The 18,924-nt window shown below is 43.9% G+C and overlaps 2 protein-coding genes across 11 annotated transcripts in view; one reads left to right on the top strand and one right to left on the bottom strand.

The window, feature by feature from the left end:
- The first annotated feature begins 417 nt into the window (after positions 1–417).
- LOC1276478 (protein phosphatase inhibitor 2) lies at positions 418–6,060 on the top strand. 2 transcript variants are annotated; one of them, XM_315832.5, is made up of 5 exons: positions 418–804; positions 1,140–1,394; positions 1,476–1,637; positions 1,712–2,109; positions 3,209–5,969. In XM_315832.5, exons 2-5 carry the CDS (start codon positions 1,297–1,299, stop codon positions 3,361–3,363), a joined length of 813 nt encoding a protein of 270 aa, XP_315832.5. In that variant the 5' UTR covers positions 418–804; positions 1,140–1,296; the 3' UTR covers positions 3,364–5,969. The 2 variants fall into 2 exon arrangements, with proteins under 2 accessions (XP_315832.5, XP_061508305.1); XM_061652321.1 differs by lacking the exon at positions 3,209–5,969 and adding an exon at positions 6,032–6,060 and having other exon boundaries at positions 419–804.
- Positions 6,061–12,963: 6,903 nt separating this feature from the next.
- The window catches only part of LOC1276476 (uncharacterized), a 107,023-nt gene continuing 101,062 nt past the window's right edge, over positions 12,964–18,924 (bottom strand). For all 9 annotated transcript variants that reach the window (XM_061647893.1, XM_061647897.1, XM_315826.5 and 6 more), the window contains one exon: positions 12,964–14,245. In XM_061647893.1, coding sequence (XP_061503877.1) covers positions 14,159–14,245 — 87 coding nt within the window. In that variant the 3' untranslated portion in view covers positions 12,964–14,158. The remainder of the gene's footprint in view (positions 14,246–18,924) is intronic.

The raw sequence follows: 18,924 nt of genomic DNA, 5'->3' as shown, positions 1-18,924 counted from the left end.
GAAGATTATAAATGAATCGTTAAATTTTTTAATAAATTTGAAATAGAAAATCAAACAAACAAAATGTTGCTCATTTTTGCATAAATGCAACCCTTCACAAATTCGAGCAAAATGCATCTGCTCGACTTTGGCGGGTCAGCTCCAGCATAACTGTCAAATGTCTAGCATGTAGTGAGCAAGGCTGAACAAAAGAGGCGTTGATGGTGAATACATCAAATAATGATATAAAATAATACATTTTCTTCGTTGAATTGTCATCAAACATTAATTACTATGCTTTTGTAAATTTTTTGAAGAAATTTAAAACTTTTGAAATTTAATTTTTGATCTAAGCGCGAGATACAGAAAGAGATAGCAACAATGCGTACTTTGAATGTCAAATGGCCATATCTGTCAAACGTCATCCACATGTACTTACCGCTCCGTCTGCCATGATCCCTTTCGGTATTTCGGTAAAATTATCAGTGCAGAAAAGATAATTTTTTCGCGACAAAAACAAAAGTGTATAACTGAGTCTCTCTGTACAGCTTGCCGGTTAGTTTGGCAGATTGAACGTGCTACAATCTAGAAAAGTTTCAGGAAGGTTATACAAATTACCACTCCACTACCCATACTCGACCTTCAAAGAAACATTCGCAAAACCGTGCGGTACAGAAGCAGCAGCAGCACCACCGAGTATGTGTGTGGTTGCCGAAAGACCGCAAAATTAAGACGTAATCTTTCCGCTCCGGACAACTGAAGTGGATTATTGCAAGTGAAGTCATACAGCTGCCGCGCAGTGCAATTTGATCGCAAACACTTTAGGTAAGACTATCATAGATCCGCATTTCCGTGCCCACTCGGTCCAGTTGGTGTCATTCTCCAGTGCATCATTAGGGCGGGCGGTGGTCGAATGCCGCGGTTCGATGGGTTCGATTTGTTATGATGTGATGATGATGGAATGTGATTTGTAATAACGCTCGACAAACAGCAGGCATATGTTTGCTATTAGTCACGTTGTTTGGTTGGCGCAGTGCGACCGTATGACCCTCCTCTGCCCTGTGACGCGCAGGAAATGGTTTATGAGACTTGATCGATGCTTCCGTCCGCTGCTCTGCTCATTCCAAACTTACTGAACATCTGTTTCTTTCTTTCGGTAGGCTTTCAGCTTGCTTTCGAAAACACACGAAACGATCGTGGCCGTGTTCATCGGTTGATCACCGTCTATATCTATATTTTCTACCAACCATTTAACCGGTTCCGGTGCGGACCAGCGCGCAGGCCGTCAAAATTAGTGGCGAAACACGAGTACGCAAAATGTCCCTCAGCTCGGACTCGCCGGATGCGAAAAAGCCCTGCAAGGGCATCCTCAAGTCCTCCAGCAGCTTCGACAAGCATTCGGCGGCATCGTCTGTGTGAGTGTATATCTGCTATCTGCTGTAATGTGCCGTATTTTTTTTGTGACCATCGAGCGGCCCCTATCTTTCCACTTTCAGGCACAGGAAAAGTGCAAAGTTTGATGAGCTCAATGTGCTGCAGACGCACCACCCGCCCGATAAAGATTACGGCCACATGAAGGTGGACGAGCCGAAGACGCCCTACAACTACGTAGAATCGGACGACGTTGATCAATTGGATGCGGAGCTGCTCGCCGAAAGGTACGGGTCCCACTGTGCGCTGCAATCGAGGTTTGGATGTACGAGAGATAAACGCATAATGATTGATTTTGCAGATTGCGTGCGGCCGACGCACGGAGCGATGCCGTCTCGGAGGAAGACCTGGACGATGACGACGACGAGGAGGAGGAGGAAGAGCTGACGGAGGAGCAGAAAAAGCGCAAGCTAGAGTTTGAGCGACGCCGCAAAGCGCACTATAACGAGTTCGAGGCGATCAAGCTCGCCCGCAAGCTGATCGAGGAGGACGATGAGGAGGACGAGGACGAGGATGGTGAGGAGCAGCGGAGCAAAGCGACCGGCTCGTCGTCGTCGTCGGGCCTGAGCACAGTGAACCCTGTCGGTGCGATTGCGGTGACCGGCAAGGAGGAAACCGGCATGGAAATTGAGGAGATCGAGGAAGCGAGCGGGCGCACGGCGAAGACGGCCGATAGTCCGGTGGCACGGTTAAAACCAGGTATGGAGGAAATTGTTTAGACGGCGCTGTAGTGACACCGTGGCGTGTGCTCCCACCTGCCCCGGGCGGGGGAGCCGCGCGTTAACATGTACGCTTCCAGCACCGGATGCCCCCGTGTGGAACTCCGGCTTTTTACACCGCATTGTCCGTACACAGACACATGAACACACACACACACACACATACAGAGAACAACACACATACACACACACATGTAACGTGGAGTGATAAAAATCTAAGGTCCTAAAGACTGCCAATCTGCCATTTTTTGAGCTGTTGCATGCGGTTACACACCGCATCTACTGAATGCTGTTCGTTTTGGAAAAGAGAGAGCAAGAGATAGAGGAGAGAGAAAGAGAGAGAGAAAGAGAGAGAGAGAAAGAGAGAAGTTTCCATTCTTATATGCATCAAAATCTCTTCCATTTATTTTCGGTAGGAACTTTCGATACATTCACCAAGTGGATAAGCTCGTGAAAGTGTTGGAATTGTTTATTTTTTTGTATCACAATTACGCTTGATCTGTGTTGTGTCCGTGTGTATGGATAAAAGCGGGCAAACCCCGTTATATTGAGCGCTAGTAGTGTTATGCGTACTGTAGCGCTTTGTCTGGCCAGAGAGACGATCTGATAAAAACTATACTTTAGGGACAAGATGGTGTAGTATACCAAGCCACCAAACAGTATGAATTGCTGACGCGTTTAGTCATATAGAAATATGGTCCGATTTGTAGGAAAACACACATCTATTGTACACGACAAGCTCAAATTCAACACAATCACTGATTTCGGTACATGGGGAAGTAAGAATTATCAATAATTTTGCAAAGATTTCAGCAGCAAAGTTGCTCATTTACGCGCCAATGTGTAAGCATCCTGATTTGAATATGATGATCTCTTAATTTGATTTTCCATTTGTTTCCCTCCTTCTTTCTTTTTCTTCAATGTACTTTTGTCACCCATTATTGTCCGTGCTAATGCCCGCGCTCGCGTATTGTAATTGACGAATGAATTTAAACCTTTTTTACCCCATTACTGTATTGCATGTGTGGCATGGCGTTTTTTTTTCCGATCTGTCTTTCTACTATGTGCGCTACTACCAGTATCGAGCTCGATCATACTGGAGGAATGTTCCGAAATGCAGGGCCCCCGCAGCACGGTCATTGCGCTGATCATGATCGTGTCGATATGTTTAATGATATTCTTTATCGTATGCTTCACGTTGCTGTTTTACCTGCTGAAACGGAATGACGATTAACGATAGCTTTATGTGCAGAAGTGTGTTTCCCTGTTTCTATGATTTTTTTTTGTCATTTGTGAGTGAGAATTTACATCTAGATAGGATGAGGATCGTTTTCTTTATGCACCTAGAAGAAGGGAAATATTAATTAAGCAATTATGTGCGTGTGTAGGTAGACCCGACTGTTCAATCAAATGCTAAGAGGCAAATTTATCAACCATCGAGCGAGTTTAGTTTATTATTTGTGTACTGATTTTGGAGTGGCGAGAACGCAACCTAACCCATATGATAATATGATTGAATTTTAAATAACCTCGCACACAATGGTTTATTTGTTTCTAGTAGTATAGTTTCTTTTGGTAAAAACAAACTATGCTCCCATTTTAGAAATTAATTCATTTCTTTTTATAAGGTTCCTTTTTTGCAACGGGGTAGTATGAGTGTGTGCTGCTGAAGAAGCGAAATGTAGGAAATGCTGAAGAGAAATGTAGGAAAATGTTTAGCTTGTTTTCCACCCGCCACGCACCACAAGTCGACTAACATAACCCAAATACCTCTCTCTCTCTCTCTCTGTGTATTACCAGTTGTTAGGAGATTTTTGTTTTTTCCTAATAATTTTGATCATGTTGCTATCAGAAACAACTAGCCAATCAGTGCTCCATCAGTGTCACGTTTGCTGTGTGTTGTGTTTTTGGTAACAGTTTCTGCGTGAAAAGCGTGCGCGCGTGTGTGTGTTTTAGCAGCATCCAGCAGCAGCAAACGCAGCAGCAGCAAACGCAGCAGCAGCAACAACAGCCGGGATGTAATGTTGAGTACTTGCTCTGGTGTACCGGGATCGGATCGATCGACCACTGCACATCTTTTGTAGCGTCACCGTTCGGCGTCATGATCATGATCGATCTCTGAACCGGAGCATGTGTATATCTGGTAATCGAGCCGAACCGGATAGATTGGGAAACTATCTATAGCTGGGTAAAAGATTGCTGCACAATCAAATCAAATCCGGGTTTTGATCCGCTATCGGTACCGGTGGGGGTGTAGTCGGCAGAACAATGATAGAACTTATTACCAGTAGACCTGCTGAATGAGGCAGGAGCGTAAACGTAATACCAATACATAGATGATAGGCGCTTAGTATAGATTACAATAATTTTTATAATTTCCGTTTGCTTAAACAAAACAAAAACCGGTTGGCACGCGGTATTGTGACGTGCTTGCTTGCGTAATACCAGTAAGCGTAATAAATGGGAGGAAAGAAGAAGAAAAAAGAAACTAAAAAATAGAATATCGAAGTAAAACAAGAACATTCATAAAATAAAAGTATAAAAATGGTCAAAATTCAATTATAAAAAAGAGAAGAATAACATAACATACACATACGGTCGAAACCAAACGAACAAACTAAGCAATATAAGTACTGCAATTGAAAAAAAATAAAACAAGAACACTTCATAGTTTCAAGATGTAAGCAAAAGAAGCAAAAACCCTAATTAAAATGTTTAAGGCTGGCAAAGAAAAGAAGAACCGGTCTCTTGTTGAGCGTAACATTTTAAAAACAGTCAAGGGTACCAACCACCTAATATGAGATAATCAAAATGATAAAACAAACAAGATAAAAAACAGAAACACGCAAAAATAGCTTAAAAAATAAAGAAAAGTGTCCCACAAGTAAAGCAAATAGATAAGATAAGAAAGTAAAAGCTTATTTGTAATAATAAAAAAAGAAATGCAAGAAGGAAGTGGAAGCAGTTCAGCAGGAACTGTCGGCTGTTTTACAACAACTCGCGTTAGGAGGAAAAGTCATGTAGCGTCGTGAACGGATCTGTTGTTATTTAATTAGCTGCGAGGAATTTGTTAATGTGTAACCACGGCCACGGGTCAAGCAGATTTGCAAGCGAAATGTCTCAAAATTAAAACTAAAAAACGCATTACACGCATTTGGGCAGCGTTTGAAGCACACAAACTAAACGATTGAAGGGTCTGCTTTATTGTACAGTTTAAGAAAAAACACACTCACACACAACATAGAAAGCAATAGATTCCTTTTTAATCGTGACGAAACAATTGGCTGATTATAAGAAGCGATGTTGTGAAAACTTGTAAGACACATAAACACATGTATTTATTTTGTCCCAGCACTGCTTAGAAATCGAGGCCATTCGAGGCCCAGGCCTAGCTTCATACCACCGTCTCATCCATCCAGAACCGATTGTTTGTTTTAAAGATAGTCAGTTTTGCAGCTATAAATGCACCCGGTTTGTTATGAGTGAGAGGACGGGCCGAGAAGTAATGGAGTGAGATTTAGTTTCTAATTTTAATTCATAGTTAAAGTTTGTAACGCAAGCTTGTGCGAGCGCCCCGTTGCTTCACCGTTTTATTCGATAGGAGCGGTAACGTTGAGTGGCATCTGGTTTAGTGGCTTAGAGTAGTAGGGGTTTTCGTGGGAAGGCGTAGTAGAAGCGAATGCGTTGGATTGGAAATTGAAAATGTGTTAGCAAAATTAATCAAAAAAGGAATCAGCATGAAAACAAGCAATAGAGTGAAAGTGATGTGGCAGCGAGGGCAGCGGATGAGCAGCGTGAGTTAAGGGAATTTTCTTGAATAAATTAAAGTCGTGAATTGAATGATGGCAGAATGTTTGATATCATGCGAATAATTATATCTATTTCTTCTTTTTTTATTGTAGGACGATCGTTTTGATGCCACACCGAAACAGAGGAGAAATTTGAATTCAAAATGAAAGCACCAAAAACCTCGCACAAAACCCGACCCGTTTCGTTTTTGCAACTGGGGCGAATGTTTTGGTTGGCTTGGTGCAAATTGAAAAAGGCGTATCCGAGCAATTTCCCTGAAACACGGGCTCTGAAGGCGGGGAGAAACACGGGGGCGAATGATAAACATGTGAAATGTAAAAATAATCCGTGCTGAAATCGTCGAACTAATTGATTTCGATGTTTCGTTTGCGCTAGCACTACTACTGATCGACGACGATGACGACAACACACGGCGTCGCTCATGTGCACGGTACACACTGGCCAATGTTATGGATGGCCAGGGCTGGAATATCCGTAGCGTGTGGGGGAGAGAAGCGTTACTGCATTAATGATGTTGTTGTATTCACTCATCTGATCGCCGGGGATTATTTGAACCAGTGTCCCTGCCGTGTGTCCGGTGCACTTAATCATGTGCAGCTCTCGCGGTGGTCCTGTTGTTGTTGGGCCGTCGTTTCCGCACGAACGCATTGGCCAGATTCGGGTGGGGCTCCTTCTTTCTCTCTCTCTCCCTGCCGTATGCAGAAAGGTGGCTCATTATCGTTAAAATAAATTCCTATCATTACCACCAGCAGCGAGCGCGGGGACAGTATCGCGTGTCCTTGTTTCCGTGTGCAGGGGCATATATTTTTGAATCTCTCTGCTTGTGTGTGTAAATGATATACTTTTTCCAGTGTTTGCCATGTTTGCCTGAACGCTGAAGGCACATTCGTCATTTCCCATGATGTTGTTGGGGATGATGATGGTTCGCGCTCGCTGAATCGTGGATTAATTTAATAAACAAAAATATCGCTTTTGCTCTTCTTCATCCACGTGTGCGCTTGGCACATAAAACACCAACACCGGGAAAGTGCACAAATTGATTCTTTACGCCGGTGGTAAAAATCAAACGATACCGCCACACATTTAATGTCCGCACCATTTGGCCAGGTTTTTCTTTTTTTGTTGCAATTTTGCCTGCCGGTGGGACGAATAAATAATCTAGTCCATGTGGGGAAGGAAAACCCAGGATTTTGCTGACAAATCACACAAACCTCGTGTTGTCGGCGATGAGTGTACAAAATTAATTCCTCCAACGAAACAAATTCAAAGTTTATACACACATTTCCAACTCACCAACCAATGCGTTTTGGTTGTAAATTGTAGCTCGTGTCTGTCTGGCTGTCCGTTGATGGGTGAATTCAACCGGAAGTGTGGTTGCTGGTCGCGACTTCACTTTGTTTCACTCTTGTGAAGTTGTTATTCCGGTTGAAGTGGTTTGCGTTTCGAGTGCACACAGACCCGCTTGTACAATGTAATAGTTTCGCAATACAGCAATACAGAAGTGATTTCGAGGAGAGTGGGAGGGAGAAGGAGCTTTTTCCCTGCCGTCTGAAGTGACAAGGGACGTCTGGTACGGGGATGGGAACAAGTGTTGAGCGGAGTTGAGTTAATATTTTCGTTTCTCTATTTTTGGATGGCTTACTACACACAAGCACATTCTATTTCCATCGTTTTTTAAATTGTTTTTCGTGTAACTGTGCGTGTGTGTGTGTGTGTGTGTGTGTGTGTGTGTGTGTGTGTAGAAACTGTAACATGTTGCTAAAAATACGATGTCGCACAAAAAAATAGAATGCTCCACGGAAAACCATGGAAAATTTGGCTCGTTTTTTACAACGGCTTGCAAACGATGAATGTTTAACAAGGGATGTGAAAGGGAAAAATAGAAACAAAGGAGAAAAGGCAGGGAGTGAAATCTCGATTTGATATTTATTTGCTGATGAATATGTTTTTCTCACCCATTCATGTTCCTTTATGGGAGATTTGAGGGGTGGAAAGGGCCTGCGTTCGCTGCCCTTCCCTTTCCACTTGCAAACGTGTGCAAATTCGGCACGCACAGCCGGTCGGGGTTTCGTAATGTTGTTACATTTCTTTTTCTCCAACGTTTCATCGCATCCATCGTAGTAAAAAAACAGGGGAAAAGCGGAGAAAAATAATACAAAACCTCGGATACAACAAAACCCATGTTATGTGTACGCAGATGATTGTGATGATTTTATTACGATTTTTTTGTGTGTTATCTGTCTCCGTTCTGTTTTGTGCCTAGCCGCCTAACTCCCTTTTTTGCTGGTGCTGTCGGTTTTTGTTTTAAAGGTGACGGTGACGGGCAGGAAGGGACCTGGTCCCATGTTCACAATGGTCATCTTAATTCATGTTAAGCGAATTTATGAAAGGTACGTTTTTTGGTGCGTTTTGCATGTGCGGGAGGGATTTTTCGTTTCTGTCCTCTAGCTTTTATAGCGTTTTATGCTGGTGAATATTGGCTTTTATTTCATTTTTTGTGTCTGATGGTGATGAACATGACGATGATGTTTCAATCTCAAACACGAATAATAGGCTTAAAAGGTGGAGGGGTTTGTCCACCCTTTTGTCTGACGGGTGATGATTTAATTATTTCATTTTGTAAGCTATTATATGCATGAGACGATCTTTATTGCACACCACCGGTGGAACCGGTGATAGGGCGCGTTTGATTTAATGTGTAACTGTTGTTTGGCAAAGGGGAAGATTACGTTGTGTTGTTTGCTGTAAATTGGCTTAATAGTTTTTGCCACTAAAATTAGTTTGAGAATTAGCTATTTTTCTCTCTTTCTGTCTCTCTTGTTGGTCTGCTCACGATAGAGCACGTCATCGTGACATGGCCTGGTCAACAATCATTCTCCAGGATGCTTGATTTCTGGCTGCAGCCCATGTAGACACTCGACACTTGACACTCGCTTCACCTGATCCAGCCACCGAGTTCGCTATGCTCCCCTGCGCTGGGGATCGCTGTCGAAAACCTTCTTGGTGGGATGCATGAGTTCAGAATCCCCATAACATGCTCTAGCCATCGTATCCTGTCAGCCTTCGCTACCATCAGGATGCTCGGTTTGCAGTACTGCTTAGCAGCAAGCTCGTGGTTCCGCATCCTTCTCCTCCACGCTTCATGCTCGAACACACTGATGGTCCGGAGGATGCGTCGCTCAAACATGCCCAGAGCGTTTGCATCCTCCGCCCGGATGGTCCAAGACTCGTATCCATAGAGGAGCATCGGACGCAAAGCATCTAATCAATGTGCGCAAAGCATCATTCAGGAAAGGAGGAATAGAGCGTAAAAATGATGCTAATATTGGTAAAACTAAATCCCCACTCTAACTCATATTCAGCGACATCTTGAGCCTCTAACTCATTCGGAGTCGAAGTTGGAGTCATCCGGAGTAAGAGTCATTTGGAGTTGGAGTCATCCGGAATCGGAGTCAACCGGAGACATTAGGAGTTGGCGTTCGACTTCCGACTTTGACACTGGAAGACTTGGGCTCTGGACGACGACATTGTAGTCAGAATCGAATTAACATTAACCGTGGTCAGTTCGGAACGGTTGTTGTATTCCAGAGAGATCATTACTCTTTTGAATCATATCAAAACTACAAAACTACGGGGTTTGTGACACAAATGAGCGTAACGCATGGTATCTACGCTAACTCATGCATTACATTCACTAATCATAGCCCAAAAACATCATGAGTAGTCTTTCATGAAAATGGGTTAAAAGGACATTACAGGATGGTTTGTGCCGGGGGTCATTCCAATAGAATGATCATCCTGGTAAGTTTAATCAGCCTTTTTCAGTTTTATAACCTTGAGCTGGCTGCAAAATAGCTAGTAGAATAGATAACAACTAAGGGGACAATTTATCCAAGGAAGAGAGTTTTGTCACTTCTGGCATAAAATTTGAGGCCTTATGGGAATTATAACCATAGTCCTAGCCAGTGCTGTGACTAGTGATGGGAAAAATGAAGATTTCGTCGGAATCAATTCCGGCTAGCTCCGAAGTTTTCTGGAATCGATTCCGAATAGTAGGTCCAGAATCTGTTTCCGGAATCGGCTCCGGAATTGGTTCCAGAATTGATTCCGGAATCGGAATTGGCTCCAGATTCAGAATCGACTCCACAATCGGAATTGGCTCCGGAATCGGATTTGGCTCCAGAATCAAAATCGGCTCCGACATCGGAATAGATTCCGAAATCAGAATTGGCTTCGAAACGGAGTCGGTTTCGGCATCTTCATAGGAATAGGCGTTTGGGTCTAATGATGATCCGTTTGATAGCAGCGAAGAATAAAAATGTACTTGTAAATGATCTATTCACACGGAGATTCCCGGACTTATTTCGCTTCCCGCACTTCTTCTTCTTTCTTTCTTTCTTTGGCTCAACAACCGATGTCGGTCAAGGCCTGCCTGTACCCACTTGTGGGCTTGGCTTTCAGTGACTAATTGATTCCCCCCCATAGCAGGATAGTCAGTCCTACGTATGGCGGCGCGGTCTATTTGGGGATTGAACCCATGACGGGCATGTTGTTAAGTCATGACGGGCATGTTGTTAAGTCATGACGGGCATGACAATTCTGATTCTGGAGCCGATTGCGATCCTGTAATCGATTCCGTATTCAACTCCGGAATCGGCACCGGATTCAACTCCGGAATCGGCTCCAGAAACCAACTCCGGAATCGGCTCTGGATTCAACTCCGGAATCGGTTCCGAAACCAACTCTGGAATCGGCTCCGGAACCGACTCTGGAATTGGCCTCGGATTCAACTCCGGAATCGGAATCGATTCCAGCATCGGAATCGGCCCCGGAATTGATTCCGAACACGGAGTCGGAATCGGGTAGGTCCGATTCCGAGCTCCCACCACTAGCTGTGACACTGAGTGAAGGGTGTTCACTTCAGCACGTTCTTATCGACACGTTCATACTTCATTACAGTTAAAGTTATGGCCAGCCTATAAAGTTAGAATACTTTACACAAAAAAGAGATTCATCACTTCAGATAAAATACTAGTTTCTGAAGAAAATTTCATGCCAGAGAAACTTAAAGTTACGGCACCCGAATAAAACCACAAAAACAGTTTTTTTCTTTCCTGCAAACTGTGCAGAGGATGTCAACCGGACGCGATAATGAGTGCGGGGTGGGCATAAAAATATGGTTTATTAAAATTGGAGGACCACACCCCAACCCCCAATTGGTGTGTGGGATGTAATTTTGTGGCTTTTCGGGCGTACTCACATCGGATATATGAGATCGTTGTGGTGGCGAAAAACAAAAAAAATATGGGAGGGAATGTGAGAACGATCCGACCGGTGCCGGTGCTGGAAAGCTCATTTGTGGTTGTGCTCGGGAGGAAGGGTGGAGGTAATTTTAATTGGACTAAGTCTGTTGATAAAGCGGAAACTATGAATTAAGCATATGTGTTTCATTTCACCCGAAGCGCGTGCCAGCAGCGTGCCGTCAGTTCTCCTCAGTGACCTTCTCCCCGCGAAGCAGCGTTTGAATAATGATTATTGTCTCATCTTTTTATTATTACACACTTCTCCGCCTGCCCACACATTGCACCATCCCTGTTTCCCTCGGTTTTGGGTTTTCCTAGTTCCTAGTTCCCGCCGTGTGTCCGTCCGTCGGTTCGCCGCCAGTCGGTTCAAATTAATCAACAATAAGTGCAAATTTACGACGCACCCAGATAGATATATTATGCACGGTTGTGCTCTTTTTTTTTTGGCTGATAATGGTTGAGCCCTCTGTGGTCGGGAGGTTGGACTTTTGACCGGCCCACAGATCACAACACCATCCCCACGCCGGCTGGCTGTTTTGCTGTGTGGCCTCAATCACTGACCCGTAACAGTGTCCGTTTCAATTTGTGCTTTTCGGGATGTCAACGCTTATTTGTCATTCTCGGAGGGGGCGGGGGGGCATACATGGCCAGACTCAATTCCCACACCTCAATTCCCTGTGTCACCGGTCACAGTTTGTGTAGCAATTTTAATAAATTAAAACAATGTATAATAACGACGTGGAAGCAAAACGCAGCGACCGAATTGACAGCACCAGTGGACAACCCAGTTCTGGGAGGACAGAGGTACCGGAAAGCCTCCCGGTACTGGGAAAACAAAGCGATGTCCTCTTTTGGCGGCATTAATATGAAAGCTTCCTCTGGCTGTGTTTCCGTTTATGAAACCTACCGTGGCCGGTGAAGGTAATGGTGGTGCGTTTAATGTGTCGCTTCACCGGATCGATTATCTGATACACCGATAACAGGTGTAGGAATGAAGGGTTTGGGCAGGCAGAGAAAGAGAAGAGAAAGAGAGAAACAGATATACAGTCCTTTTGAAACAGATTTGCAATCTGTAACAATGTGGTTTCGTGCGGGGAGAAAATCCCATACCCGTGCGTAAATAAAAGCTTCCCTCGTGCGCTTGGGAAACGCAAAACGCGGGCTTTCCCGGATGCGAACGGGTGCGAAAACAATCGCGGGGCGGCGTGTATTGGGATGCATACATAAATAATGGGCGACTCGGAGATTCGCCCCCGTGTGGTGCGTTCATCTTGTTTGCCTTTCACTCAAACTCAGCTGTGTGTAAAATACGTTAAAACAGCCCAGCAAACGTAAAGCTCTTTTGTACACAACTCCCCCTTTTATTTTTTTGTGTGAAAAGGGAATCTTCTGTGCAGTTTTCATTCTTCCTTCTTTCCATCGGTTGAAAGCCGTTAAATGGTTGTAATTTATTTAAAACTTCGATTAATAATTACTCCCCAGAAGCCACAGCTACGTGGGCACACGTGGGCCGGTTTTTGCAATCAGGAGCCAGGGCCGGATTATGTGTGTCGTGCTCGGGCGTTTCTCGGCCTCATTGGGGCTTCATTTTAATGAGAGTGGTTACCACCGAACCACCTGCTGCTGCTGCTGCTGCTGTGTTAATTTTTATTTCTTTCTCACTTTAATTTCGTTTCTGCTTTCTTTGTTGAAACAATAACATTCATCGAACCAATTCGGTATTAATTTAACGAATATAAGCCTTTATTAATGTACGTTTTTATATTGTTTTATCTGTGTGTGGCTTTATATATATGTGCGCGTGTTTCAACCATCATAATAAGCGTTAAGCGCTCACCGGGGGTAGATAGATACAAATGTTCGCCTCATAAATATAACAAGCACAATATAGCTTAAATAAACTTAACTTTGCATTTTTGTTACATGTTCCGTGTTAACGTAGTCGATTGTAAAAAAATTAAATAAAATAAGCTTAAACCCAGTACAGAAAAAAAGCTCAAAAAGCTCCTAAAGCGCACACGGAAGCTTCTCACACGCGCACCTTCGCCTGCGGTACCTGATACTTGAGCCAAATCAAAACACACATCGAAACGGAGAACAGAAAGCACACGACAAGGCACAGAAAGATTAGCGCCATCGCGCAACTGATGCGCCCATTTTCCACGCGTATCATGGCGGTTGCTTTTGCCGATTTCAAAACTGTTCGGAAGCAAACGGAAGCTAACGCTGCCTAATCGAAGTAGACACTTGTTGCTGCTGCTTTGCTTTCCCCTCTGCCTTGATCGTAGTAGTAGTAGTAGTAGTAGTTGAATAGAGCTTATAAACAAACGCTGTGGAACGCTTTGCAGAAAGCTTTTGAAAACCACTTGCTATCTCACTCACTCACTCCTTTCCTCCCTCGTTATTGCCTCGTGTTTTTGCTTGGTGGGGGGGGGGGGGGGAACCTTATTAGTAATTGCTAACTCTTTCTAGTTTATTTCTTATCTCTTTGTTTTGTTTCGTTGTTTGTTCCTGTTGTTTTCGAAAATGTGTTTTTGTGTGTGTACTGTGTTAGTTCGTTTGTTTTATTTATACGTGTGACGGTGTTGTTTTTTTGTTTTGGCTGAAGCAGAATTTAACAATAAGCGCTGATTGCTTTTAGGCTTTCTTAAAAACGCCCTCACTTTGAACTCCTGATTTTTTTTTTTGAATTCCAACTTTCCTCACTTTTCCCACTTTTGTTCTAAACTAGCATTTGCAAATACTTTTTTTCTGATTTGTTTTGGTACGCTCCAAAGCTTCTAGCATTTCAAGACGCATTCGCAGCCGGGGTAGTGATGCACACGTTGAACATGCTTCTATTTTGTTTGGTTCTTCAAACAGTAATCCACCACCCGAGCCCAGGGAGGACGGGATTACGGGAAACGGGTGCCCTTTTTAAGCATGGTGCTGCGTGCCTGGCGGTGCCCGATAGCCCGGGTAGGTGTTGTTCAGTGCATTCTTGGCGAAGAAGTCGGCATAATCCTGGGGGTGAGAGCGATTTGTTTGTAGTGGTAGTTGTCCAAGTGGCCGACCGGTATTGTTGATCGTTGTGAACATGGAGAAAGAAAGAAAGAAGGAAAACATAGAACACATTAGAGTGGATTAGGCAGTTATGGATGGGTTTGCCGGGGGTGAATTTTGTGCCGAAGCAAGAGAATTAGCTTGATAAATGGACCACTCGTTCAGCTTGCCCATAACGGATTTGCTTGTGTTTGTGAAGCGGTTACATGTGTTTTATAGTTTACCGGGCCACACATCGTGCCGAGCTTCTTAAGAGTTCATTTCTCGGAGCACTCTGGATCAAATTGATGTTTCATTATAAAGATTAAGCGGTGGGATTATCACACATTCAGTCATCAGAAGTAATGCGAAGCTGGTGCTGTCCAGGGGAGGCGAAGAAACAGGTGTGCTTCCCCGCTTTTCAATGGTGCACTAATGCACTTTTCGCACGGACTCTTTCACTCGTTCACACGGTGAATCTATTTTAAGAACGGGTGGGGTTCTACGTAATAGAAAATAAATATCAATTATAGCACACATACGCTCCCGCCTTCTCCTCTGCACTCTTCGCTACACTAATCACAGTTCAATTGGACGGTGATTTATTTAGTTAACACTTGAAATGCGCTGAATGTAAAAATTGCTTCACCTCCAGCCATGCGGAAAACCCGTGCGGAATGATTATCGGTTTCCACACACACACTCATACACATTGCGCAAAAACACTCATGTACAAGGACATGTACATATCCTTTCCATCTATCCAATTCCGTAGAGATTAATTAAGTTGACCAGTGAACTGGAAATAGTTTTAGTCACTTTTCAATGGAGACGATTTTTTCCGCATCGAAACACGAGTGTTTGAATTGCTTATGGATATAATTCTGCAGTGCTCGGCATTACGGCATAGGTGACGCATAAAAAAATGCTTGTACGATGGTCGTTGATGCACTCTTCGATAATGTGTGTTCGATTTTGAAGTGCGTTGAGTGATTATGGGAATTTTTCTCCTATTTCAAGTTATGTTTATGTTTATGTTTGTTTGTCTATCGATGGACAGTAGTGCCCTCTCGAACCATTCAAGCAATGTCTTACAGTGAATGTATTACAATGGATTAAAATAACATAGAACGCAAAAATGTTTAGAATTTAGCACAGAAACACGATCGCTAAACTCAGTCGGCGAAATCCCTGGGCTCAAAAGCGTCGCTGACGGCGTTGAAAGCACGGCACTTGAGTAGGAACGGGTCAGAGGAGCCAAAATGGCGTTCTACGGTCGTCAAGGGCCAACATAGCCCGAGTCCGGAGCGGCCTGGCAGGAACGTACCAGGTGGATGGCCGCCAGTAGTGACGGAGAGCCGATACGGCCGTCGAGAAGTGCCGTGATGAACGACAGCCTGGCTTTTTGTATTCGCTCACTTAGGGTAGATAACCCGAGTAGCAAACACCTAGTCCGGTAAACGAACCTTTGGTTCCATGAGCGAAGTGCAAATCGTGTAATTTTGCGCTGGATTGATTCCAATCGTGCTAACGGACGCGCTGCAGTTGGCCACCATACGATATTTGCATATTCCAGCAACGACCGGACTAAGTGAGCAATAGAGCGCCTTGGTGCAGGGTATATCGTTAAGCTCGCGAGTCATATTGATAACTAGTCCTAGCACACTATTGCTGCTGGCTACTACGTGATCCAGCTGATCCTTGATAGAAATGATAGTTTCGTATTGTAGCAAAACGCCTAGATCTTTAACACATTGTTTTCGCGCCAAGGACTGTCCATCAAGCGCATATTGATATAATGATGGGCAGCAAGTGATAACTTCGCACTTATCTGTGCAAAGGGATAAAGCATTACGGTTGCACCACCACTGGAACTCATGCAAAGAAGTTTGCAGTCGGACGTGGTCTTCTGGTTCACGAATAACACGAACAATTTTCGCGTCATCTGCGAAACAGTAGATGATTATCAGCCGGAAGGATCAATGTTGCGTCATTGATGAAAAGAAGGAACAGCAAAGGACCCAGGTTGCTGCCCTGCGGGACTCCAGAAGATGCGTGCACTGGACTTGACATGTATTGGGCCTAACTTGACAGAATATTGACGCTCTGTAAGGTACGATCTAAGCCACATTATCATGAGGTTTGGGAGACCAAGTAAGTCGAGTTTCGCTAGCAAGATGGAGTGCGATACACTGTCGAATGCTGAGTTGATATCCTCATAAATAGCATCTACTTGTTAACCGGTATCGATAGATTTATGGCATTTGCTAACAAATTCTAGTAGATTAATCGTTATAGATCGCCTGGGTACAAAACCATGTTGGTTCACACTAATAAAGTTGCAGGCCGAGGCCAACAATGGCTCGTACATTAGCATTTCGAACACCTTTGCACACACGCTGAGTGAGGTTATGCCACGATAGTTTACAAGCATCATTCTTACAGCCCTTCTTGTAGATGGGTGTCATCCAGGAAGTTTTCCAAGTGACAGGAAAGGTTCCACATCTCAGGGATGCCTGAAAGATCTTCATCAACGAGGGAGCAAGCGCAGAGACGGATGTATGTATGATGTATTGATGTTAGGGCAACATCTATCTATATCTATTGATTAGTTCTATTGAGTGTGCTTCTATTTCTCAGAGTTATACAATTTTTGCATTACTTAAAACAAGTAAATTTGTGGCAAAAAGGAATGCACTTTTCAAAGGTCGAAGTTACAAATCTGCACCGCTGCACGGGTGGCAGACATGTTTTATGAAACGGCATTGCGCAAATAAATCATTGAACGAGGTCCTATGAAAATCCATGAAACTTTTTAAAGTAAAAAGCTGTTTTACAGGTTAATTATTGATTAAAAAATAAGACTAATGGCAATCTCCTAGAATTGAATTACCCTGATTATTAAAAAAAATGCCTTTTTTCCGCACAATCGTCCGTTGCTTTCAATGAAACCCTTGCAATGCCACAATAAAGCAACTTGAAATGGATTGAAATTAAAGAATATTTTCCCACTACAAGCACCACTATAATTCCCTTCCCTAGAAGGATCAGCAGGCAGGATTAGGCAGGCCAAGACCGCAAAGCGGTTGTAGCGCCGGATAAGTAAGTAAGTAAGAAGGATCAGCACGGGCGTGTGGCGTTCCTTTTCCAGATCGATAAATCCTATTAATTTGCACGCGGACATCGGACACGCGAGTCGCATTACCCTTTGCCACACTGCACTTCAAGACTGTGTATGTGTATGTGTTCGGTTAATGGCATGGATGAACCAGGTTTGGTACAGGGCCACCTGTACCTGTACCCAAGCCCGAAAGTGCTTCACATTCGTAACGGCGATGGTAAGCCCTGCAGGACAGGAAGAAGCTGGGAAGGTGGTGGCCGCTGTTCCGCGAGAGTGTTGAAATCCTTTTTTTCCCCTTGATGTGTGTGTGTCTGTGTCCACTCAGATACGGCAATGAAGGCTCCAGTGGCAGTTGGGAGTGGGGGGGGGGGGGGTGGGGGGGGGGTTCGATAGAGAATATGGCTTTTTGGTGTTCTGACTTTATGGTACGCGTTCGGGGTTTCGTTTTTTTTTGTGTGTGTTCATTCCCTTTTTTAATTGTTCACCAATACCCGTAGCGAGGCCGGAGCGGTCGCTATCAAATTATAAAAAATGGCCCACGGCCCAATCGCGGAAATACGCTGAAAGCGCGGAAATCCTGCCCCTGCCGCTTTGCCCCGTAGCGCATCCCCGTGCGTTTTCCGACGCTATTGTTTCGGGCCGCAGCTTTCGGGGGCCAACATTCCGGAAAAAGCTCAACCCGTTTGTTACGGATATACTGTGTGTGTTTTTTTTTTGGGTGGGGTTTTCTGCGGATCATGTCAAAACCGATCCCGATAATCTCGCCTGGCTCGTTAGTTGTGGCTTTTGTAACAAAAAAATAGCCAGCAAGGAATCCGCATCGCTTTGTTTCCGCTGTTTCGGCTTAAAGGTGTCAAAGTACAATACAGCAAACAGGGATGGGACACACTGACACACAAATACGCACATCTTTTACCGTGCAATATGTATAGATGGGAATTGTGTGTGCGATTTTTTTGGGTGCATGTACGTGCATATGGGTCTGTCTTCGATCCATTATTCCGTACCCTTGTCAACACGTTTATGCGGCACAATACAATACCGATCTACCTAAATTGATGGGATTCGCTCATAAACTAACAGTCAATTTAACACAAAAAACCCTATTTTGACAGCAATTGAGCTCCGTTGTTAATGTGCTGAGATGAGAAAAAGGGTGCCTTTCAATTATTAATAAAAAAAGCTATTAATTTGCATTGTTTATTGCCCAAAATATTCTATCAAACCAACCGGCAATCCGAATTGACAAGAAAGATTGTTGGAAAATAAAATCAAAATTAAATTAATTTATTTATAGAAATTATTTTACACAGCAGTATTCTTCCTCGACCGTACTCAGAGAACGATAACGGCTGTAGCTTCAAAACCTTCGCCGGTGGGAACTGTAAGGCAGTAAACGCCAGATGTCTGGAGGTATTTTTTTGTTCAACGAATCAGCAGAATCACCACCTGTCATATCTTGCTCTAGTTCACTAGCTCTAGTACAACAGTGCGAGTAGGTTGAATCGTTTCATGGCTCTATTTCTTTTTGTCCTTTCGT

This window comes from Anopheles gambiae, chromosome 2, assembly GCF_943734735.2.
Source record: "Anopheles gambiae chromosome 2, idAnoGambNW_F1_1, whole genome shotgun sequence".
NCBI lineage: Eukaryota > Metazoa > Arthropoda > Insecta > Diptera > Culicidae > Anopheles > Anopheles gambiae.
This window is presented reverse-complemented; position numbering and strand designations above follow the sequence as displayed.